The following is a 23,912-nucleotide window of genomic DNA, read 5'->3' on the forward strand; positions in this document are numbered from 1 at the left end:
AGGGAAAGACGTGCTTAGAAGGGTATTCACGGCATGATGGATAATTAGGACGAGGAGCAAGGATTTCGCTTGACAACCTAGATCATCAGCTAGGGTGAAACGATAATAGATACATCGACTGTTAAATGAACGGCTGTATGCCTTCTGTTCCCCTTCCTTCTCCTGCCCTTTCTTCACGTCCCTATAAAACAAAGAGCACTTGGCTTCAATGGCACATTCAACGTCTTTCCGTCTCCGCGTAATCATATTTTCTTCTTCCAGTAAAGAGAAAACCATAACTGTTATTTAATTCTACGGAAGTAGAAACACTTGGAAGAATATATAATTAGGGTGAGCACAGAGTGCACTGTATGCTTTCCGTATCGGTCATACATTCATTATTACATGTCTGTCATTACAAATCCATATTACTGTATAGTATTTTTGTGTACACTTCTTTCTTCTTTTTGCATCAGTGGTAAAACATGGAAAGAAATTGTGAAAAAGGAGGGTCAGGGAAAAGGGGGTAAACGAAAGGGAGATAGAGAATGGAAAAAATCAGATAAGAAGATAAAGAAATATTAGTGAAATATATTTGAAATCCAGATGTAATAAAATATTTATCACCATACCTTTAATCAAATCGATGATATTATTCAATGTGGATACGGTATATGTATTGCCAATGTTATTGACAAAACTAAAACGAAATAAAATAATAATGATCTATGCGAAAAAGAGAGTTTTATTAGACTATGCAAGATACGTTAGATTTACGTACGATAGAAAGAAAGTTGAAAAATCGAAGAAGATTAAAATCCAAACAAATACATGATGAATTTGTTTTGATCAATTACGGAGTTCAATTCGTTAGCCTTAGCACAATATACGCATAATCTGAAAAGGACAATTATTGCTTAATATTTAATACAAGTATCGAAATATAGCATAATATATGGGCACATTATATTTTAATAATGTTTTATTTGAATAATAAAATCAATTGCATATCTTACTTTATTTTCACATTTACTAAGTTATTAGGTGATTATTGATTATTTAATTTATTATTTCGTGATGCCAAAAATTTATAAAGCCATAATTTTATTGACAAATGGAAGATATATATATATAAAAAAATATAAAAGTTTAAATATAAAAGTACAAACTTCGGGAAAAATATAGAAAGGAAGAAATTTAAAATAATTACGTGTACGAAACACTTTGCAAGAAACTCGAATATTATTTTCAAAATCTTAAGCATAGTTACTTTTCTCCTGGAAAAATTGATTAAAGCATTGTTTTATAAGAGATTGATTGGATTCTTGAATACTTTATTGGATATTTAAATATTTATAAAATATGCCGTTTGATATTTAGAACGGATGTCCATCTAATATTTTGTAAATCACTCGAATGATTAAATTTAAATGATAATTTAAATTATAATTGGTTCAATTAACTTCCGTTATAAAACTTTGGTTTTTCAGCAGAAACAAACATCGATATTATATAGGTAATGTTATTATTTATCTTTTTTCCCCATACATAAGAGGGTAGAAAGAAAGATAGAAAGAAAGAAAGAAGAAACGAAAAGAAGAAAAGAATCCATATGACCTATAGCTTAACCATTAGACATACATGTATAGATGTATGTATCTCGATAAACTTTAAGGCAAATTGATAAATTTATTCACTATTCTTTTCCCTTGTACCTACAGGCACAATTTCGATACAGCTCTCAGAATTAATGAACGATTTTGCAAAAATTCTTCTTTTTTATGATAATTCATTTTAGATGGACACTTAAGAAACTGGAGTTTATCGCAAGGAATTTAAATAAATTAAAAATAAAATGTTATATAAAATATAAATGTTTATTATAGTAATATACTAAAAATATACCAAAATATTTAATTAATATTTAATATATAACATTTCATGCGAACAAATATTATCACGGTGAAAAGTGTTTTATAGTTTTACTGTTATTTTATACGTCAAATAATATCAAAGACAGTTTGGTAATAATACGTATTTATACCTACTGACAAAATTAATAATCAAGTAAGTAAAGTAGGATGGAAGTAAGTAGAGGAAAAGGAAATCGAAAATTCTTTCACTGTTTTTGACACACGAAACAGTTGTCAATGTTTTCTCCCATACTTCCCTTGTTCATTAAATTCGATAAATGCTTTCACGTTTGTAAACATTTAAATGTCCTTTCGAATAGATCGTAATACGTATTGGTATGTAGTTGCACAAAATATATTATTTCTACATTTCCATAAATATCATAAATATCATAAATTTCACCATAAATTTGTAAGAGGATTTGCTGTAAGAGGATTTTGATTAGGAATATACTTGATATGCGATCAACGCACAGATAAAATTGTTTGTAGTATACATGACATAAAATCTGCTTAATGTCCTTTAAGCATGTAAAATAACGTTCAATCGACTTTACTTCGGTTAAATAAAGTGAATATTGCTTAAATTCTGTTTCAGATCTACAAAACGAAATGTTTGCCATACAAACTATCCGCACAACCATTGTACTGCTTACCATTGTTCTTCTGTAAGAATCTTGAAAATTTACAGTTTACTTATGGGGACAAATTGATTTTGTTTCGAATTTATGTAGAAAGCATGTCGAACATTAAACCTTTGAAACACATGTTACGTTACTTGCGATTCAATTACGTGTATATCAGCTCTTATTTTGCAACTTTATTTTATTTCGATAATAAGAAAATATTTCACTATTTATATAGATAAGAATATACGAAAGTATATGAAAGGGTAAGTTAAAATTCACGAAATCGTGCACATCGTGACACGGAAATTCTCAATTATACGAAACATGGACATTAACATGAACGTTTAATAACGTCAACACGCTATATTATTATAGGCAATAATAATATATTTGATTCGAATTAGGCTCGACAAATGTTCCGGTTATCCATCGATACGGGAAAAACAGGGGATAGCATTTTATTGCACGGGATGCGGTGATTTTTGTCACAAATGTGAATATGGTACCGTTATATCGAATGCTTGCGGTATTCGGCAATGTGCAAAGGCGAGTGATCTTAATGAATCCGTGTAATCTGGAAGTTTTAAGTAATTTCGATAACAATCGTATTCATTTTCCCAGGGACCCGATGAATCGTGTGGAGGACCGAGGGAACTTTACGGCATTTGCGGCGAAGGCATGCGTTGCAACTGTAACAAATGCGTGGGTTGTAGTTTAGAAAAATTGAACTGCTCCGTAGACCAAGACCCTTGTTTACCGCATAAAAGCTCAGAATCACGCGATATGAATAGATTTGAAAGATGGTCTACTGCCATGTAAATTGATAATTATCTATCGTTAATCGGACGGTTACTTGCCTATATAAGCGAACAACTGAAATCTTTTCAAATTTGACAAATGAACCAGTGGAGAATTAAACGCATAACACTTTTACCGATTTTACCAATATTATTAGATACACGCGTAAGATGACAAAGGAGTATATACGGTAACGATAAAGATGATTTTAAACGTCGAACAATAATGCGAAGATTAAGTGACAAATGCGAAGATGAACAAACCAAGTATCGACATTTGTAATTTCGTATGTAATCATCAAGGGTAGGAAAGGGAAAGGAAAAAGCAAAGAAGCAGGTAAAACCAAAGGGGAGGCGAATTAAAGAGAGTGAGAGATTGAGTGAATGAGCAACTGAATGACTGATTGTGAGTAACACACAGAGCGGGGAGGGAAATGTATACCGGAAACAAGAGAAGAAGAATGTGGAAAAAGTTAGGCGAATGCATGACGGAGACGGAGAGAAAAGGCGATTATAGATAGTGAGACATTTACAAGGTTCTACTTCTACTACTGTTACTGATTTCTTTCTCTTTCGATTAAATTACGTTTATTTGCAACAGTTTATTTGAAACAGTGCTTAAGATATATTTAAATTATCCTAAATGTTGGTTTGCGTACGTACATGGTTAGCACATTATTCATAACAGTTGATAAAGGTTAAGCGAGGAAAAAGAGAACAACGTTAAGCGCCGGTTTTGCCATTTTACTGTAAAATTAACGGAACAAGAGGAAAGGAAGAAGAAAAAACTAAGCAGAAGCGAGAGGAACGGGGAGGGGGGATTTTAATTAGATACATTCGTTTTTATTGTTCGTAAATATGTTCGACTGGTAAATTTGCGTATATTATTAAAACAAGCGAGAACGTTAAAGTGTTATGAATACAAATATTATGATTTTAAACGAAATATTTTTACATTACATGCTGTAAAGACGAATCTAATTGTCTCATATATTGTATTAACGCGTGTCTTACATTTCGTAAATAAAAACAAAACGAAATACCTTATGCACTTTTCGATGATCTTATTAATGTTACCCGACATTACTAATTATCTTCTTCCTCTGCGTTCAATTTATTTATCATTCGGAAAAATAAAAAAAAGGAAAGAAGAATGAAGAAAGAAGAAAGAAAACAAAGCGCGTTGCTTGATCGTGCAAACGCAATAATTTGCCTGTTTTAAATGTAACGTAGAATAAGCTATGCACGTATACACGTATATGTACAGTAAACGATGTTACCAAAAGCATCGCGGGAACAATTTTAGAAGTCTACATGCAAGCAGTTTCATCGCAAAAGCAGTAAACGTATATAACCAGTTTATTTTTGTATACCTCCAAGATTGGCATCGGTGATGCAGGTATGTATGTATTAGAAAATGAAGTACATACCAATGATATCACAGTGAAATATTTTCATCTAACGTGCATTAAGACATTAGTTTTAAGTTTAAGTTTAAGAACGGTAAATTAATTACCGATAAAGATGATTTTTCATGCTTGAACAAAATGTTACAATAGTGTCAATGTCGTTGCCAATATCGTTAATACTCACTGATGCTATTTCGATTGTTCCTTGATAGTTACGAGTCCATTCGCGACGTACGAATCACTCTCGCTGCTAGCACGATAAGACATTAATTTAATGCTACATTGTTATTATAATTTAATTGTCGACAAGTGCAAACACATTTGAAGATTGCTATAACTCATTTTTATTTTACAATATTCTTCTCGCAATCACTTCTGTTTATGTAAAACAAACAATTAGAATAATTTCGATCGTTATTCGCACTTTTTAGAAATTTTACGTAAACACGCGCGTGCGTGCGCGCTAGAAGAAACAAAGAGATACAAATAAATAAATAAAATTTATGGTATATCATTGTTTGTACTGTTTAACGAAATTTGTAATTTTAAATTCCAAAATTTTCCTCGAATTCTGTAGCTGTTTTCAATTATCGCGAACCTTGGCTATATCGTTTGTTCGTCTCTTTTCCACCCATTCGATTTCTCCTTCAATTATTATCATCGACTTGCCTTTTAAATATTCTGGTATCGCTTTCCCTTCTTTCAAAATCAATAATTGTCCCTTCTTCTCTAAATATATAATTATGTTACATATCTTTAATATATTACATATTAAGCTTTAATTGCATAAAAGTCTTTCAATAACTGAATTTTCGTTCATATTATTCTCATTTTCTATCATATCATTCATGATAGTTTACAACATACGCGCGAAACATCATATGATGCTTCGCACTCTTTTTTAACCTTCCACTTGATCTACGTTGATAATTTATCGAATCCCAATTTTCATTAATGGGAATAGCGAAGGAAAATAAAATTTAAATTCACGCTCTCCATTTTAATAACGAAATAACATTACATATTGATTTATTTCATTATTCGTATCAATCGCATCTCTAATGTAAGGCGACAAGAGTGCATACAAAAACCCTCTTTCGCAAAACCAATCGTTCGGGAGTGAATATAACATGTATAAGAAAATAACGCGATCCGCACTGTATAGCGTAATTTGTCGAAAATGCCATAACACTTTCCTATTTTAAATTACGCTTACGCATGCGTAGTTCATACATGTGATACAGGAAACATCACATACATTTCATACCGATCTCGTTTTTCTCTATGTATCTTGTTTATGTGTTCCCTTTCTCTTTCTGCTTTCCACCGAATGAATGTAGTTCTCGTAAAAAGTAGGCACGTGTGTATATATGCTAGCGTATGTGAAAAAGTATGTGCAAAAACGGCATATTTAAGCATATTTTTACTTGTTTTATTCACGAAAATAAAGCCAACATGTTAATAATAAGAAATTGAAATGAAAATAAAATTTTTTAATTAACATTATAATCCTAATATCGACAATGCCACAATTAAAACAATCTAGTTACCGTCTCTTTTTTCAAATTAAACATTATATTTGTACAGATATAATTATTTTAAGAACGAATATAATTGTTACATAATCGGAAATCCTACTACCCTGTGATTTTTTACTTTTCATTTTTCCCTTTGTCGCATACCTTATCTTTTACAATTTTCAAAGGGTTATCCGAAGGATTAGCAGAATCAACGCATCTATCTATATACGAATTGTCATTTTCGACAAATCGGTCTGCTTCATTCGCCTCTGATGATGACGCATCGAGTTTATTTTTCCTTTTATCTTTAGCACAATCAAAGTCATAGTGATCATCAGAAGAAAACGAACTTCTTTCTTTTGTAAAATTTGCATCTGCTTTATAAAACGGCAACATCTGTTCGTTCCCATTGTCAAGATTCGATATTTCTTCTATAATGATAGGCTCTTGTGAATTATCAAGTGCTAATGGTTCACGAAGATCATCAGTATCGAAATCCGAATTTGTTTTAGCATGTGGAATAACAGCTTTATTAGTTGTATGTACCTCTTTAAACATTTGCTCGATGTGAATGATACAAGGAGAAGTATTTAAAGGCAGTTCAGTCCAGTCCGATTTGTTAACAAGTAAATTAAAATTTTTCAAAAAACCAATGCCACGAGGAACAGTTGTCCGAGAAGATTTGTAATCGGAAAATATCGTGCTCGGCACCCTTGTATATCTTCGATTTCTGAGTATGTTATCTGGTAGAGCAACGCGACCATCTGTTGTTTTATGTACAGCTTTTAAATCGTAAATGTTCATGCTGGAAACACTTCTTGGTATTCCAATAAATGGTAGTGGCAAAGAATCATGAAATTCTCCGGTATGCCGTGAACTGACACTTTCTACGTCTTCCTCCTCTTGTCGATTTTCTAAAAGTTCTATTTCTATTTCATCCTAAAATATCAACAAGTCTATTTTACTAATTTAAGAATAAGAATAGAAAGGCTCATAATATGTAGCATTCTATAATAATTGAAGGAATTTATTGTTTAATTGGGGTTATAGAATGATTTTGTACAACTATTGTAATACATCTTACTTGAAAAAAAAGAAGGGAAAATGACATAAAAGGAAGATAAAAAAGCGCTAGAGTACTTGCTTTTCTTTCACCTCCTTCTGCTTCTGGTTCACTTCCTCCTTCATTTTCTTCTCCATCTCCTCTACCTCTGTTTCCTTCTTTTTCATCTTCTTCTTCATCGTCCACTTGAACATTGTCAATCTGTTCTTCACCAACATACTCTTCGATTGGTGTTTCAGGCGTTGATAGTTGCACCGATGAACGAAATTTAATTGCAACATCATCCGTTTGGTTTATCATATTATTCCTCTGATATTTACAAGTATTTCCTTCAACTGCTGATACATCGAGAATCAAATTTTCTATTAATTCTTTGGCAATTTCCTCCTCCATACAATGAGAATCTTCTTCCTTCTTCTTATCATAAGAAAACGTCTTAATAGAATCATCATTTTCTAATTTCGATGTTGCAATGTACTTATCACTTTCGTTTCTAATTTTTGTTACTTGATCTTTGGATTCGATAAAAAATTCTTCTCGAAGCAATTCGTTTTTCGAAGAAAAAGTTTCGTCGATTAGCTTTTCCTCGACGGGCAAGTAATCCGAGGAGGATAAGGAAGTATTTTCACTTTCGAGAAAAGAAGTATTATTATTTTCTTTTTCCGGTTGAATACCATGATCTTTTCTATCCGAATCGCTTTTTTCAATCGAAGATACTGTTGTATCTGGCAAAGAATCCAAATTTAATTCAGGTACTTGTGGTCCAGCCTCTTCGAATGACAATGAAAAATTTCCCGAATGATCATTGAACATTTCTCTTCCCTGTTCTTTCCTTTCCCTCGAAGATTTTGTAGTACTTACTGCAAGATCTTCACTCCAATCTTCTTTTCCCTTGATATGTTCTTCCGTCAGGGAATCATTAAGATCGATATTATTCTGTTTCCGATTACTAAAACCTGCCAAATTTGCTTCGTACTCGATACTTTTCTCATATTTCATCGATTCAGGCATGTTTACCGAATAACCAATTACTTGCCTGATGTTATGCTGCGTAACATTGCTTGACAATTTATCGCTTTCATTTTCTTCCTCCTCCTTAATATTTCCAAGGTCTTGACAAGCAGTCATTCGTTCAGCAGTGTTTCTTATGTCACATAAAAAATGAGCATCAATGCTTGTCGAATAATCAATGACATTTTGACGAATGTATTCTCCAAACGGGTTCGCCTCGTGCCAATACCCTTTTCCAAGTTCTTTTTGCGTTTCAAGATATCCCGATAAAATCGGTTCTTTCAAGCGAAGGATTGCATTGTTCATCAGAATTTCTTCTACTTTACAAACGTCATCGTCTATTTGAAAAATTTTATCCGGTATGATTACAGTGGTTACCGCTTCCGGTATTTCACAAGGAGAACCTTCGGTAAGAACATAACAAGAATGCGCGTCGCCTCTCTTAAACTCGTTATGTGTTTCTTCAATGTTCGTGACGTTTAATGTACTATTAATGCCAGTACTGATGAAAATTTCCGAATTATCGGAAAAGCTTCTTCTATTCCCTATCTCACTCTCCGCCGAATCAATTACTCTATTATCCTCGATATCTTTATCGTCTTTCTTTACCCAACCATCGTCTCTTGGGCATATCTGCCGGTTTGTTTCGCCGACAAGAATTATATCGTTTCTATGTACGCAATCTAGTTTATCCGATTCTCGGTTTTCCTGATTCGACGAAGATCTAATCAAACACGATCCTTCGGATCCATTAACGCAAGGCGGAATTGTCCGAGATGAAGCTAGCGTATTTTCAATACTTTTTTCAACCGTTTCAATTTCAATTAACTTCCTTTCGAGTTCATTCGGTCGACACTGTTCTTGTCCTGCCGCCTTCTCGTTTTCCACATGTTCCAACGAATCTGGTCTCTGAGAAAGATCAATTGAATCGGGCGTAACGTTTAAACTGTCTCTGAAGAACATTTCCTCCGTATCCGCTTCTTGTGACTTTGAATATTGCCCAATTTCTTTCGACGCTTCTGTCTTATCAATATGTCTTGTACCGTCTTGTACAATTATGTTTCCTGTACAAATAAGGATTGCATTCTCTTCGGGTTTACTGCCTTTTAAATCCTCGCCTTTGCATTCTGTATGAATTACTTTCATACCGTAGTCGCAGTTCGTAGTTTCAATATTTCTTGTTAATTCAAACTCTTTGTCCGCTTGATCATTGTAATAATGATTCGAACTCGAATCCTCATTATCATGATGATACATTGTTTGTTCGTTTACTAACCAAGCATCCATATCGTTCGATAAAGACGGTAATGTTAAATTACTCTCTTTCTTAATCGTCTTTAACCCGTCACTCGAGATTGGTGGTAATATCAAATTACCTGCATTGCTTTCTATATTAGATCCATACACGTTATTCTTTATACATTTCCCAGAGGGTTGTCGTGTAACAACTGATGGAAGAATGACTGAAATGGTTCCATCAATATCAATAGCCCCTTTATTTACGGCATCATCAGGGGTATCGCTTTGCTGTAAAATTTCTTCTACTTCGTTCCCTTTCGAATATTCTTCATTCATCTTCCCCAATCGCAAACTTAATTTCTCGCTATTCTCTTTTGTAACTGAAAATTTTTTTTGCAATTTTTCCTGCAATTTTTCCTGCTGTTTGTGCTGATCTTCAAGGGTAGTTTTCCAGTGATCTCTTAAGTCTCGAGGAATTTCACCATCTGTCGTATACTGTCGTGCCGTTCTTTCTTCTGGATTGGATTTAGTTTCATTCCCGTTATTTACAAGCGATCGACTTCTTCTTCGACCAATGATTCCTACATCTACGTTCGTATCTTTAACACATGTAGAAATGTTTTTAATTTGATCAGCGCTTTTTTGTCTCATCAAATTATTCGCGTTTATATTATAACCTTTATCACATTTCTGTTTTAGGTTACCTATTGCATATTTATCCAAAGCAAAGCTATACATTGTTTTGCGACTTTCTCTATCTTCTCGACTTTTTATATTTTTCGCAAATATACTTCCGACGGACGAAGATCGGAGAAACTGACCACAAGTAAGACTCCTTAAAAATCGCGGCGAACGATATTCGGGATAACCAGAGATTATTTCCTGAATTTCTTTCCCATTTATTTCGATATTCGAAAGTTTCTCACCTTTTTCAACGCTGCTCGCGTATTTATGCTTTTTAAGTACCTTGACAGTTCGATTTATAGACCAACCACTTTTATTTGTTGTCTCCTTTTTTTTCTTCGATAACGTTGCTTTTTGCATAATTGTCGATGACACTGGTTCCTTCAGTACCATCAATTCATCGGTCAAGTTACCGTAGCTATCTCTACGAGTACAAAGATCACCATTTTTACTAACAGCAACATTATTGACATTAAATTCAATCCAATTAACGACATAATCACGTTCGTTAAATGATTTGCAATTCAGTATCTTTGGTGCGATTCCGGCTGTGCATTCTTTGTCCCTTAATTCAACTAATTCTGCAAAATGTCGAGCCGCGAATGTGTAAATATCTCGGGGCTTATGTCGTAATATTTCTCGTGCAAGTCCTTCAACCGCAGGAGCTAAGCCTTGAGGGATTCGTGGTGCGATTATATACTCTGCCTCCGTCATTTTTGTACTCAAGTTTATCACTGGTTTCCTTCGGCGTCTATATAACACGTATTATTCGCTGAATCAGTTATTCTTCATATAGAAATTACACAAATTACATTGTCACGACGAAAGCACGTTTAGACATTCATTTGCATTTTCGTATCTTTTCTTTGCATTATCTTTCTTTCTTGAAATAACAATATCTGTGTTCTTGACGTTGGTGATGAACGGAAAATTTACCCCTGCAAAAAAAACGATAAAAGATAAAAAAACATGAACATTACACGTAGCACGATGATTATGATTTACGTATCGAAAATGATAAACTCGGAATTACGTATTTGTTTATTACGCATGCACGAACTAATTTGTACATAACGTATCACAGTTATAACCCTATCAGTTTCATTTTTATTCAAAATCTATCGATTTTTCAACGATTATATATGCCAGTTGGCAAACTGAATTAATTACAAATTCACCTTTAAAGTTAAAATTAACCGTCCTCAATTTTTTCGATTACAAATAATTTAAATTCCTTGGTAACCTTAACGCAGAACGAACGGACTATTTTCTGCATGAAATCGATCGCTCGTCGCTACCAATCGCTTTTCATATTTTCTCTTCGTACACTTATTCTTTTATCACTAAACTTTTTAATAGTTTCTTATAACGTCGCAACGTGACAATATTCATTTTTAAAATATAATTAAAAATCAATGTTATTTTCACATTGCAATAGGAAATATTTTTATATGTCATAGAATATCGAAATTTGTAATACAAGACGAAGAGTAATATAACATATAAGTAATAACGATATAAATTTTTGTAGATTGTTATTAAAATTATTTAGCACTGAAATATTATTTAGTATGATTTAGCATTGAAAATTGACGAATATTTTTCAAGATTAATTAATTGTCCTGACAACTTTTTCGTTGTTTCTCAAATTCATTATATCCTTCATTTTTTTTCTTTTTTTTTTTTTTCATGTTAATTACGCTCTTTAAAAATATAATATTCCTTCTCTGTTGCAATATTATTTGAAAAAAATTGTAGGTTCTAATAAGTATTTCAAACACAATATATCATGTTTAATATTTGGAAAAGTTTTTTTTATTCAATTATGGAAACTAATGTTGCAATATGAATTTCATACAAGACAAGACAAGATTAATCTTGTGTTTTACAAAACCTTTTTATCTGTTTCAATAATGCCTAACATTTTCATTTGCGTATATATAAAGTTATAAATTCTGATTCAAGAGGATGTAACTTTATGGCAGGAATGATTAAACAATGAAGAGGTGGACCTAAATCAATGGAAGCCATTTCTTGAAGAGAACAAGCGATAATACCTTGATTATCCCAACCTATACGAGCTAAACCTACTACGAGGCTGGATTTGTCTAAGGCTGGAAAATGACAAATTTCATTTTCATTAGACTTTCCAGACATTGTTTTAGTCAAAAAAGATACTTTTCTATCATTTTACCTAATTCTTCTTTAGTTTCTTCAAATCTTTTCTCAATGACTTGTAATAGTTGTATAGCAGCTTCTGAGACACTCATAAATTGTGATGGCATATATTCCTTATTTTTTTTAGTAATACTTTCTATAGTAGGTTCCTTTACTTTGATATCTAACAAACACAATGTGTGTAGGTCTCTTTGCCTATTGGAAATAATTTTTTCATAGAAACTACTTGGTTGCCAATCGTTATTCCAATAAGGAATAGAAACAGTTTCTCCAAAACGATATAATTGTAAGCCACAACATCCTATTGCAGTCAAAATGGAAGAATTGTGTACAATATTTACCTGTATAATGAAAAAGAAATCTTTAGTATTGATTGGTAAAATTTTTCTTTATTCTTTATCACGTACCTTTATATTTTTCTCATGGGCTCGTAATATTAAGTCTGTGTGTGTGGTAGCACCAAATGGATCACCTACCACCAAGAAAGCAACATTTTCTTTCTCATCTTTCGGCAATATTTCATCTGCATTATTCTCGACTAATTCCCGATCTGCCTCAAGTATCGTACAATCATAAAATCGTTCCTAATTCGTTGAAACATGCTATTGTTTGTCTCCTATTATTAAATGAGTAAGTACAACGCATAGCAAATTCGTGTACCGTTATTAAATTATTACATAAGTTAGACATATTCAAGAAGCTAGACATATCCTTATTTTTAAACTACTTACCAAATCCTTTAAACTGATAGATAAAATCGATGTATACGATTCTAAATAGATACGATCGCACATACGAATTATTTCAAGACCCTTTACGGTTATATCTCTTGCATCACCAAGACCCAATCCAATTACATGCAACATTTTCTACAAATTTTCAAATTATTCGTTGATTTTTCAATACGTTTATATATCAATACCACGAATTCAAAAGACTATCTTGATCTTTTTCCCCTTTATGAAAATGAGCTAGGTGAAATAAATTAAAATTATTTGTATTAACAATCACCTAATATCAGAACAGAAGAGTGAAAAATATGTATCTACTATACGTGTCGTATAACATATAATTTATACGTATCGAGTGAAGAACACATAGATGGAGCACATGTGTATTTAGGGTATTTTGTATTTATTACTATTATTTCACAGAACATGGAGACATTTTTGTATCATTCACATGTGTGTCGCAAACGCATGCACTGATAATATTGAGGCGATCGTTAATTGCTAATTATGATTTTTACTATAGCAATCCTGTTATAAGTGTTTCGTAAGTTGTTGATATTAAATTGAAATGCATTTTAATTAAAATACAGTGTGTGTATATGCGTGTATGTGTGCGTGCACTTCAGAAATTTATATACTGTCATCTGTGTTTCTTTGTACATACTGACGCTACAATTTACATATTTTGCTTTCCATACCAAAATTGCATTAACGTAACATTGCGTGATTTATTAGTATTTCTTATATAATAGTAATATATATACATGTGTTTTTTGTGTCATTATTATTACTATTATTTGTTATTATCATTATTATATATTTGTGAACTAACGTTGAGTAAACTATACACCTGTCATTATTTTCAGTGTTTATCGTACCACTGAAATCATTTAACGAAAAATGGCATTACGACGTGTATTTATTGCATTTCAAACTGTTGGCAATTTAAGAAAAATTGGTGGAGAAATGAAACTACATTTTCGATCAAAAACAACAACACCTTCGGGTGCTATTTTACCGGAACCAAAAAGAACACGTTTCGGCTTTTTGGGTGTCATCTCCAGTGTAACAATAGGATTAATCATAGGAACTACTTTAAGCAAAATGATAGCTAACTTTCTTGAAGAAAAAGAACTTTTCATACCTTCTGATGATGACGACGATGATGATTAATTTGGTATCCATATTATTTAAAACAAAAATTTATGCTTCTATTATTAAGTGTATGCAACTTATATTCAGTATATTAATCTTCAATTTTTGCATGTGTTCCTAAAATATTCTTCACACAAAGGAGCCTCTCACAGTTAAATACATTTCGATAGTGAAATACCAAAATAGACTGCTGCCCAAGCTTTGTTCGTGAATCAAATGAGTATATTTCATTCCCACATATCGTCTTCTATTTTATGATCTACGACGATGCATGAAAAGGGACAAGATTGAGTAAGGAATTCAACCTGTGGACACACATGTTGTGTTGTGTATATATATATTTTTAGCTCAATGTTTCCTTTGCAAATCAGACATATGTGAGCTTTATCTTCTTTTTCCTCTTTTCCAGAATTTTACTTTCACAAATGTGTAAAAATCACACGATATATTGTTTATTAATTATTTTTCTTGAAAGATGGATCAAGTACATACAAGTATGTAAATGTTTAAGCATATTCTTTTAAATTGCACGTAGACAATATATATATATATATATATATATAAAAGTCTGCAAATGTGCAGATATTTTGTAAATAATGTTTCGATGAATTTAGAAATAAACACAATAAAAGAAAATGAAAACAGAAGGATATCTATATTATCAACATTATTTAAACAGGATTGTGGCTATTTAATGGTTTCAAGAATTATAATATTCTTTAATATCAGAATATTGTGTATATGGTATATAATACACACACACACACACACACACACACACACATACGCGTGAGCGTCTTATACATATATATAAATAAAACATTCTTCAATTTGTATCCATCAAATAAATTTACGTTATCAATACAAATACCCAATAATAACATGAATTTTGTGTCTTTTTCTGAATCTTATTAATAAACATTATCAAAACAATAAAAATTGAAATATTTCTTTGAATACTTTATTGAGGTGGCCGTTTATGTGAGCTCCAACCATGAAAACATTTTGTGAATCTTCGAGATTCTTTTCCTTTTGCAGTTAGGAATAATTTACGCGGTTTATCTGGTTGTTTTACTCGTAAATGCTGAATGTATACCTAAAAATTAATGTTTATTTCTATTATAAACTTACCAATTGTAATGTAATTAAATTACTTTCATTCATTTAGGAATTCTGCAAAATATTTTTACCTGAGCAGATTTATATGCCAATTTAATTTCAACTTCTGAACAACGACTCCCTAACCACAAAAATACTTGTTCGCCGTTATCGAGTATCATAATGTCGTCGTCTGCTAAGTCATCCTAAAATGTCATGAACTAGTTATAAACCTGTTATATATAACTTCATACTTACTAACACAAATTTTAGTAAATTTGTTATATACTTGACAAAAATCGGTGCATTTTTCACTGATCGTAAAATATCCTTTTTCATTAGAACATCTAAAGAGTCTAGTATAATTCATGTATTCCGCATCAGTGTCGTACGATTTTTTCCCACCAAGAGCTACCCAAAAAAAATTATCCGGTTCTTCACCTTCGTTTAAAACTTGTAGGCTTATCCATGGCTGTTAATTATTTGATAATATAGATCGTATTACACGTTTATTCGTTGAAACAAACATGGTGCAATAGATGACAAACGTACGTTGTTAAACATTTCTTCGGCAATTTCTTGAATCAAACGTGCTTCCTCGCCGTCAGCTTTAGAACCAATCCAAGCATACACTATTCCCGTTTCATCATCGTTATTGAATGGTACGTTCAAAATGTAACTACAAGACAACGTATGGACGAGTAAATCAACAAAGGCAAAATCATTTTCTTTATAAAGAAAGAAAGAGAAGAGAAAAGAAAAGACAAGAAAAGAAAAAAAAAGTCAAAGAAAAAGAAAAAAAAGAAAAAAGAAAGGCATAATCTCAGCTGTCTTACCAAAAACAAGAATTTAATAGCGTCGAATCCGCCGGTATTTGTATTAACCTGGTACACAATGCACTTCCATTACTTCTTAGGTGATAAAATTCGACCTTGTTACTACCAGGAGCTTTAGGTTGTTTGCGCTTACCATGATGAACAATAAACTTTCTTTTAAAGTATGCCAAAAATTTCAAATTTTCTTGTTGCTGATGAGTTCTAACTACTTCCAAGTTTTCGCCAAATAAAGATTTGAATTTTTTCTGTAAGCTAAATATATAATCTTATTCTTACCATTATAGAGATATCATTCACAAATAATTACAATTGCAATTATTTATATATAATTCATTGTAATTTGGTTTATCATTGATTAATTCAAAATATATATGAAATTTTCAATGACAATCTTTCTTGCGCACCTAAATGTAAATGTCAACCATCCCATATTTCCTGCATCTCTGCCTTGCCAGAAATATACTGTACATTGATAATCCTCTTCGAATTGCTCATCACCATCCTCATTTTCTGTTGTATCTAATGGCTGAGGTGATTAAATGTAAAAATATATCATGTATGACGAAATAAGAATATGTTTTTATAATCGATTCGACAAAATGAGAAAAATAAATTATTACGCACCATCCAATAACGACATAGAAATACGTAACAATCACCGCTATAGAAGTGTCCTAATTCTTCTTCTGGTAATCGTACAAATTTTTTTCCTTCCAGTACCAATGCTTCCATTCCTTCTAAATCATCATTCCATTCCGACATTAGTTGCTGAGCTTCGGTAAACGACATAGGTGGTTGCCTTGGCATAAAGAGTGCGGCTAGATCTGCCTATTGAAATTAAACTATTTTATTGGTCTGTACCGGGGAAATGAAAAACGAAGTAATCTCTTTCATGGTTTAGGTATTCCCATTTCATTTTATATATACTTTCGTTTCCTGTTGCTTAGCCCATTTTGTAAGATCTGCACCAGTTTTAGCAACTGATTCGGCAGTTCTAGTAAAATCAACTGCTATAACTTCGTCCCATCCAGCAAACTTAGATTTGAAAATCTAATTGGAAAAGTGAAATATACCGTTATACACTGAACAGAATATATCGAGTGCTCCATATATCTTTCTGAATTTAAAAAATCTATACCTGTGACTCAGTTCCTTCTTGCAATCTAGTTACCACTGCATATTCTGGCCGCTCTATCATATTAAATAATTCTTGAGAAAGTTTAACGGCAGCTGCTCGTACCAATCTTGTCGATTTTTTACCAAACCTATACACACATGAAACAATTAAAGAATGATACACTTCAATTTTGTTATATATATATATATACACCAAATTATGTTAAGTATATACCAAACATAAACATCTACATGACAATCTAATATGTAAACGTTGCGATTGTTTAAAAGCGTGTTGGTTAGTTTCCCATGAGGTACTTCGACTTGAGGCAATTCCAAATAACCCATTCCAAGTTGTACTTGATATAGACGTGGCGCAAGTGGTACAAAATTTGCATCGACATGTTCCTGTAATGAAAAACATCGGAGAAAAAATGTGAAAAAACAGTTGTTGTTTATAGTTATAAATAAGATTTGCTTAGTTTTCCAATCATGCAAATATTTTATGCAAGTAACTTAATATTAACTCACAGTGATCATTGATAAATGTAAAACATCTCTGACATTCAAACAAGACAGAAAATCATCTGATTCTGTATTCATAATTTCCGTTATGATATCTGCTTTATTCTTCCTTTCATTTTTGTTGATTTTCTCAGCCATTAATCTTGCCTTAGATTTTAGTGTACTTTTTGCTTGTTTTCCATACCATATAAAAATCTTATTGCCAGTATCCAGAACGAATACAAAACCTGGATCCAAGGAATCAAAACGAACAGGAACCGGCTCTAAGTGAATTGAAGCACCGGCAGCATGTACCCTATACAATCGTGTTATCGATGGCTGTTTAAGAGCCAACCGATTCGAAAGGAAGCAAGTCAAAGATAAAAACATAAAGATAAGAAAGATTTACTAATACTTGTCTAAATCCAATAATACAAACCGTATCTTCGACCGTATAAAAACCAGATGAGGTACGACCACCTTCGATATATGTAATGCCAGACTCGAACAGCATTAGAAATTCATCCGATTCCTCACCTTGTTCTTCTCTAGTAGTACGACATTGTGCGCCTAAGTAGTTACGTAGATTTACAGCATGAATTGCAGCACAAGCCCTTTTATCTAACTACAAAATTTAACAAGTTAAAAAGCATGGCGTTTATTTTATGAAATGTATTTCCCACTCATTGTTATATTGTTCCAAATGATTATTTCAAATTATTGAAAATTTAATTATATAATGATTATACCGTAGCTTTTTCTCCTATCCAGAAGTAAATCGCCCATATCAAGGATCCAGCTTCATCAATTTCAGTCTTTAAAACGATGTAGCAATCGCCTTCGTAAAACTTTCCATGTGCAACTTCCTCTATTTCATTGGGCAGAAAGTTTTCTATCTCCCACACAGATAAACCAGGAATTTGCCCAGCATCTTCATCAAAAAACTCGGAATAATCTAGCGGTGGTTTTTCCAGAGTTTCGTCCCATCGTTTGGGTCTTGAAAAAAGACAAAAACAAAAAGGGAAGAAACTCGTGAGTTACCAAACAGAGATATAACATAATAAATTCTTATCACACATGTTCTGTGCTTACTTCAACGATTCCACTTTAGATTCTTCACATTCTTTATCTTTGTTTTTTTCCTTTGCTATATCTTTCATACCCTAAAGGAGAAAAAAAATAATTTAACCAAATCGAATCACTTTTGCTTCTCTTCACAATACGAAGCAATAACAAAATGATGACAATAATACAGACACAAACATATTAATATATAATAGGATCCAATTAATGTTCATATGTTTAAACTTTTATTGCGAATTCTATCGGAGGATACAAAACACCGATCGTTACTATTTCTTCTCCAACCCATAGAATTATGAATGTATCGAGATATAAAGCGAAGAGCATTTAGAACGAGTAGAAAATTTATCTTGATATAAGAACTTCCTATAATCGATGGAAGATCAAATTTTCGGTATCAAGATATAGAGACGCTAATTCCAAAAACAGGGGATGATAGGATAAGTTCATTAACTGACGTGAAAATGCAAACACCAAACAAACACTATTCTACCTTTAATATTTTGGCTTGATCTTGATCAGCTTCTTCTTGATCTCGTCTTCTTCTGAGCCTCATTTTACGAGCTATTGGATCTTTGCTACCTAAAATACAACACATTTCAGTTTTATATTTTTTATAAGTGTAAATAAAATTAAATAACAATTTACGCATTATTAACGTTACTACGAGGTACAATAGGTTAATTAATTTATGATTGTTCGTATAAGTATTAAATCACAATTGAATATTGTTACTAAGCATACACTTACCAGCAGTTTGAATTGGTGTAGGTACATTAGCACCAGCAAGTCGCAATTGATGCTGTAGCGAAAAATCAATATTATAAAACTCGATACCGGAACCTTTTTGAACTTCCATAGGTTTTGGTGGCATTACTAAATTTGGATTATCCCGTAGATCAAGTTGTTCTAAATCAGTGAGAAGATGAATTGCATCTGGTACAGTGATCAATCGATTAGATGATAATATTAATTTTTTTAACGATCCACATCTAAGGAAGAAAATACATTTATGATATTTTAAATACGTATCCATGGTATTTGCAAGAAATTAGTACGTTACTTTTTTACATTAATTCGTTTGGAATACGAATTATATAGAGTAAAAAAAAGAAAGAGGAAAAGAAGAGAAAGAAAGAAAGAAGATCCATGTTCGACTTACCTACATAAACCTTCAGGTATCATTTCCAAGTGATTATTAGCTGCTGAAAATACTTGCAAGGATGATAACTTGCCAATGCCTGAAGGAATACCCTCAAAATCTAATCGGTTATCGTTTAAATACAATCTTCTGAGCGTAACAATCTTACACAGGGAAGCAGGTATTGCGGACAATTTATTACGACATATATTTAATGTTTCCAATTTTACCCAAAGTTCTAAAATCAAAATAGACTAGTATGTTCGCCGCATTAACGAAAGCTACGCAGTAATCGTGAAATTGATAACGTACCAATAGTTGTCGACAATTCTGTTATTTGATTATCACTTAAATTCAAACGACGTAAATTCGACAAAGAATAAAGTGCATCTGGTACTCGAGGTAAATTGTTTTGTGATAAATCAAGTTCTTGCAGATTAGTCAGGGTCTCCAAACTCGATGGTATATTGTTTAACGTTCTCTGCGTTTCGCGCATCTGTAGGGCCATTAAATTCATCAAGGATGGTAGTTGCCTAAACCAAAAAATAGGCGCCATCTTCTTTGGAAAATAAATGACAATTTATCACGTTGATCTTATTTATATACCTTAATTGAAAGTGCCCTAGTGGATTGTGATTTAGATTTAAAGTTTGTAAATTTGCTAAGCGACGAGTTTGAGGTGGCAGTGTTTCTAATCTATTGTCACTAAGATCCAGGAACAGTAGATCGGTTAAATGAATGAACAATGTATTAGGAATTGTATCAATGCTGAAAAAATTACAGTTGGATAATTACTACCATAAATGTCTATTGTATAATTTATATGTGTGACACCTACTGATTGTGACTTAAATTCAAATTTAACAAAGAACGAGCTCTCTCTAATCCCTCTGGTACTTCCTTTAAATTATTGTGACTCAAATCCAATGTGGTCAATTCTTCCAAGTGAAATAATTCTGCTGGAATGCCACTCGATTTAATGTTATTACGTCTTATATTCAATGTTCGCAGACAACAAAGTTCTGTTAGTTCTCCATATAATCGTTCCAATTTGTTTTTAACTAGTGAAAGATGTTCCTGTTTTTAAAAACAAAGAAAATTTAATTTTCATCGTTCACATTTTGTAGAACCATTAATAAGAACCTCAATCACGATAGCTTCATCCTGAACTTTGTGCACGCTTAAAAAATAAATGTCCATACGCAGACAGCTTTACCAGCTTCAATAATTTGCCCATTTCTTCTGGAATCTCAGTCAAGTTGGTTTCATCCAGTTTCAGCCATTGTATGCCAGTCATTAAGCGTACAGATTCTGGAAATTTGCCACCCTGTAAAAAACTAAATTGTAGTAGCTGAAAATTATGATTTCAAAACAAAAAAAACGTACTTACACCAAAGTCATTACTGCTAAAGTCAACACCACGAACAAACGGTAATACACCCGTGTTTGCCATTTCGTTTTAATTGGAGAAGATGTTTTCGTAATTGTATAAAACTTACATATGTTACGTTTGATGCTTATATATCTATAACATGTTAATATCATTTGTAAAATACACACGAAAAAACGTAAAGATAAAAATTATGTTAGTCGCTCTCAAATATTACAAAATTAAGAAAATTAATTAACAGAACAAAGAACGAATGAAGATGAAAAACCATATTAAAAAAATTGTATTGCTAGTATCAAGTCGATATTTAAGTACACTAAGCTTAAAGATTAAATAAATAACAAATGTACAATTACCAGGGGCAGATGCTGATAGAAACAGAAGAATACAATTCCGTGAGCAACTTCCAACGTAAAAGGCAATCGACGTATATGTATATCAAATTTACTGATATTTTCGAAAAGTTTATAATTGTCGCAATGATTAGCTTCAAATAATAAATAACATAAATAAGTTTATGCGTTAAATAAATCGCAAAATATCACTAACGATGCGAAGAAGATATTAAACTTTTATTGAAAATATGCAATGACATCTAATTTGGTTAGATTAACAGTATATAAGCGCGTGCGTGATAGAAATGGAGAGGGAGAGGGAGTGAATGAGTAAGTGTGTATGTGTGTGTGTGTGCGTGTGTGCGCGCGCGCGCGCGTGTGTGTGTGAGAGAGAGAGAGAGAGAGAGAGAGAGAAACTAAAATATTTTTGAAAAATTTATATTCTCTATTTTCCTCTATTTTAGATTGTTTTTCAGTATTGTCTAATTTTTTTTCTTTACATAGTCGTGAAAGCATAATTCAAAGTACGCATGTATTTATATACTGTGAGTAGCTATATAGAGATATATAGTTTTATAGACACCTAGAGACTTTTCTTAAAGATTCATGTGGACATGCGCAATGAGAAACACAATTTAGAAACTTCGATGACCATAGTGAAGTCAGAATTGTTCTGTATCTACACGACACCGGTGTGAATTGCCATACGCATATTATTTATCTCACCATACAATGTCGGCCGTAATAAACGAAGGTGATTTTTAAAACTTGATTCGTGAAAATAAAATACATTCGTTTATTCGTTTATCAATCGTTAGTTGTTTTCTTATATGACTTCAGTCGAAGAAGTAGATCAATTGGATAGCGGCATGGGTAGTAGCGATGCACATTCTCCTGAAGCAAAATTGCATCCTCCCGATAACGAGATTGACGAGGATGATGAGGAGGTATTCCATTTTGATTATGCATTAATTTTCTAAATAAATAAAATTTTTCGTTATTACTAATTGTTAATTTCATAGGCTGCAATTATAATTAATTTAAAAAAATTAACCAGTATTTCATTTTTTGCGAATTATTCTCTTTTTGTGTTTTAATTTTACTTGCAATAGCTTTTTGATGTATATTTTTCGTCAATGAAAATTTATCAAATAAAATATATAGGAACGACGTATATCAATAATATTGCGTTATCGTTACGTGATATGTAGTATTTGTATTTGGCTTCAGGATGAAAGCTTAGCAGAAAGGTTATTGGGGCTCACAGAAATGTTTCCAGGAGAAGTACGTAATTTAGGATATAATGTCGGTACTTGTTTGTGCACTTGTATGAAAGGTTTGTAATCATTAATTTTTGGTATTCAATATTATGTTATAAATAAATGATGTATCTTTGCTTTTTTGTAGGATTATATGCATTTTCATGTTCAGCAGCGTGGTTACTCTTCAGCTCATCAGCCATTTTATTTGCACCCATATTGTTTGAAATAGAACGAGTGCAAATGGAGGAAGTACAACGTATTCAGCAAAAGCAGGTTTTATTAGGACCTAGTAAAGCCATGTCAAATGTGAATGCTTCGAGTCTTCCAATGGCTCCACCAGTTCAGCAATAATAGCAATGATACCATTGATGTTATATTCAAATCACTATAAGTCTGTTATTCCATTCACTGTTTATATTTATATTAGTATAACAATTCCAAACTATTCTGTAATAATATCTCATTGACACAGATGCATCAGTCAAATAAGATTATCGTACATTATTTGTTACAAAAATTTTAATGATTTATAGAAGATTGAAACAAACTAAAGTAAATTTAAAAATAATATTAACATTTCTTTCATTCTTCCTTATTTTCTATATCTTCTGAAAATATTGATTTTTATCTCCATAAATTCAAGGACATCTTACTCTCTCATACTTAACCCTTTAACAATATCTTACTTGTTATGTAATACTAGTAAAATTGTAACACATATTTCACCTTTATCGATAAAATCATTAAATCCTTTCGTAATGTTAGCATCTATAAGGTACAGTAATGTTATTGTAATATAAAATGTTGAATAAACGTATGCTGAAGAATGTTTTTCAACA

The 23,912-nt window shown here is 32.1% G+C and overlaps 7 protein-coding genes across 15 annotated transcripts in view; 3 read left to right on the forward strand and 4 right to left on the reverse strand.

Annotated features, from left to right (window-relative positions):
• LOC108547306 (uncharacterized) overlaps positions 1 to 5,665 on the reverse strand; it is a 7,237-nt gene extending 1,572 nt beyond the window's left edge. The window contains exons 1-3 of one of the 3 annotated variants that reach the window (XM_017899760.1): positions 4,912 to 5,665; positions 761 to 876; positions 612 to 679 (exon numbers count right to left, since the gene is read on the reverse strand). The gene's annotated coding sequence lies outside the window, so the exon portion shown is untranslated. Of the gene's footprint in view, positions 1 to 611; positions 680 to 760; positions 877 to 4,361; positions 4,618 to 4,911 lie in introns of those variants that run through there. The other 2 variants (XM_017899759.1, XM_017899761.1) reach the window with 2 other exon arrangements.
• Qbp-1 (Queen brain-selective protein-1) lies at positions 231 to 4,265 on the forward strand. The gene is made up of 4 exons (XM_017899762.1): positions 231 to 330; positions 2,491 to 2,560; positions 2,926 to 3,067; positions 3,143 to 4,265. The coding sequence occupies exons 2-4, from the start codon at positions 2,505 to 2,507 to the stop codon at positions 3,338 to 3,340; spliced, it is 396 nt and encodes a 131-aa protein (XP_017755251.1). The 5' UTR covers positions 231 to 330; positions 2,491 to 2,504; the 3' UTR covers positions 3,341 to 4,265.
• Positions 5,666 to 6,283: 618 nt separating the features above from the next.
• LOC108547358 (uncharacterized) lies at positions 6,284 to 10,965 on the reverse strand. 2 transcript variants are annotated; one of them, XM_017899850.1, is made up of 2 exons: positions 7,392 to 10,965; positions 6,284 to 7,186 (listed from the first exon to the last, which is right to left on the reverse strand). In XM_017899850.1, the coding sequence occupies exons 1-2, from the start codon at positions 10,956 to 10,958 to the stop codon at positions 6,380 to 6,382; spliced, it is 4,374 nt and encodes a 1,457-aa protein (XP_017755339.1). In that variant the 5' UTR covers positions 10,959 to 10,965; the 3' UTR covers positions 6,284 to 6,379. The 2 variants fall into 2 exon arrangements, with proteins under 2 accessions (XP_017755339.1, XP_017755340.1); XM_017899851.1 differs by having other exon boundaries at positions 7,119 to 7,186; positions 7,403 to 10,965.
• Positions 10,966 to 11,047: 82 nt separating this feature from the next.
• Dph5 (diphthine methyl ester synthase) lies at positions 11,048 to 13,479 on the reverse strand. 3 transcript variants are annotated; one of them, XM_017899852.1, is made up of 6 exons: positions 13,434 to 13,479; positions 13,154 to 13,291; positions 12,830 to 13,006; positions 12,439 to 12,763; positions 12,302 to 12,358; positions 11,048 to 11,182 (listed from the first exon to the last, which is right to left on the reverse strand). In XM_017899852.1, exons 2-6 carry the CDS (start codon positions 13,286 to 13,288, stop codon positions 11,061 to 11,063), a joined length of 816 nt encoding a protein of 271 aa, XP_017755341.1. In that variant the 5' UTR covers positions 13,289 to 13,291; positions 13,434 to 13,479; the 3' UTR covers positions 11,048 to 11,060. The 3 variants fall into 3 exon arrangements, 2 of the variants coding, with proteins under 2 accessions (XP_017755341.1, XP_017755342.1); XM_017899853.1 differs by lacking the exon at positions 12,302 to 12,358; XR_001890188.1 differs by lacking the exons at positions 11,048 to 11,182; positions 12,302 to 12,358; positions 12,439 to 12,763; positions 13,434 to 13,479 and having other exon boundaries at positions 12,929 to 13,038; positions 13,154 to 13,233.
• Positions 13,480 to 13,607: 128 nt separating this feature from the next.
• On the forward strand, positions 13,608 to 14,787 carry EMRE (Essential MCU regulator). Of its 3 annotated transcripts, none has more exons than XR_001890186.1 (4): positions 13,608 to 13,697; positions 14,020 to 14,330; positions 14,448 to 14,637; positions 14,718 to 14,787. XR_001890186.1 is itself a non-coding variant. In XM_017899818.1 (3 exons), exon 2 carries the CDS (start codon positions 14,054 to 14,056, stop codon positions 14,324 to 14,326), a length of 273 nt encoding a protein of 90 aa, XP_017755307.1. In that variant the 5' UTR covers positions 13,608 to 13,697; positions 14,020 to 14,053; the 3' UTR covers positions 14,327 to 14,330; positions 14,448 to 14,673. The 3 variants fall into 3 exon arrangements, 1 of the variants encoding a protein (XP_017755307.1); XR_001890187.1 differs by having other exon boundaries at positions 14,448 to 14,599; positions 14,718 to 14,784; XM_017899818.1 differs by lacking the exon at positions 14,718 to 14,787 and having other exon boundaries at positions 14,448 to 14,673.
• A 105-nt stretch (positions 14,788 to 14,892) lies between these two features.
• On the reverse strand, positions 14,893 to 21,904 carry fliI (FLII actin remodeling protein). Of its 2 annotated transcripts, XM_017899819.1 has the most exons (23): positions 21,833 to 21,904; positions 21,477 to 21,611; positions 21,303 to 21,413; positions 20,925 to 21,163; positions 20,693 to 20,854; positions 20,399 to 20,619; positions 20,108 to 20,324; positions 19,696 to 19,937; positions 19,439 to 19,527; positions 18,955 to 19,025; positions 18,612 to 18,858; positions 18,302 to 18,487; positions 17,890 to 18,201; positions 17,594 to 17,766; positions 17,381 to 17,507; positions 17,170 to 17,292; positions 16,867 to 17,070; positions 16,647 to 16,768; positions 16,243 to 16,494; positions 15,959 to 16,085; positions 15,696 to 15,878; positions 15,499 to 15,612; positions 14,893 to 15,404 (listed from the first exon to the last, which is right to left on the reverse strand). In XM_017899819.1, exons 2-23 carry the CDS (start codon positions 21,537 to 21,539, stop codon positions 15,270 to 15,272), a joined length of 3,720 nt encoding a protein of 1,239 aa, XP_017755308.1. In that variant the 5' UTR covers positions 21,540 to 21,611; positions 21,833 to 21,904; the 3' UTR covers positions 14,893 to 15,269. The 2 variants fall into 2 exon arrangements, with proteins under 2 accessions (XP_017755308.1, XP_017755309.1); XM_017899820.1 differs by lacking the exons at positions 14,893 to 15,404; positions 15,499 to 15,612; positions 15,696 to 15,878 and having other exon boundaries at positions 16,054 to 16,085; positions 16,243 to 16,290; positions 16,376 to 16,494.
• Positions 21,905 to 22,444: 540 nt separating this feature from the next.
• mge (translocase of outer mitochondrial membrane 22 homolog mge) lies at positions 22,445 to 23,548 on the forward strand. Its single transcript, XM_017899806.1, has 4 exons — positions 22,445 to 22,565; positions 22,652 to 22,758; positions 23,042 to 23,147; positions 23,219 to 23,548. The coding sequence occupies exons 1-4, from the start codon at positions 22,544 to 22,546 to the stop codon at positions 23,422 to 23,424; spliced, it is 441 nt and encodes a 146-aa protein (XP_017755295.1). The 5' UTR covers positions 22,445 to 22,543; the 3' UTR covers positions 23,425 to 23,548.
• The last annotated feature ends 364 nt before the right edge of the window (positions 23,549 to 23,912 follow it).

Source organism: Eufriesea mexicana, unplaced genomic scaffold (assembly GCF_001483705.2).
Source record: "Eufriesea mexicana isolate 0111107269 unplaced genomic scaffold, ASM148370v2 scaffold994, whole genome shotgun sequence".
NCBI lineage: Eukaryota > Metazoa > Arthropoda > Insecta > Hymenoptera > Apidae > Eufriesea > Eufriesea mexicana.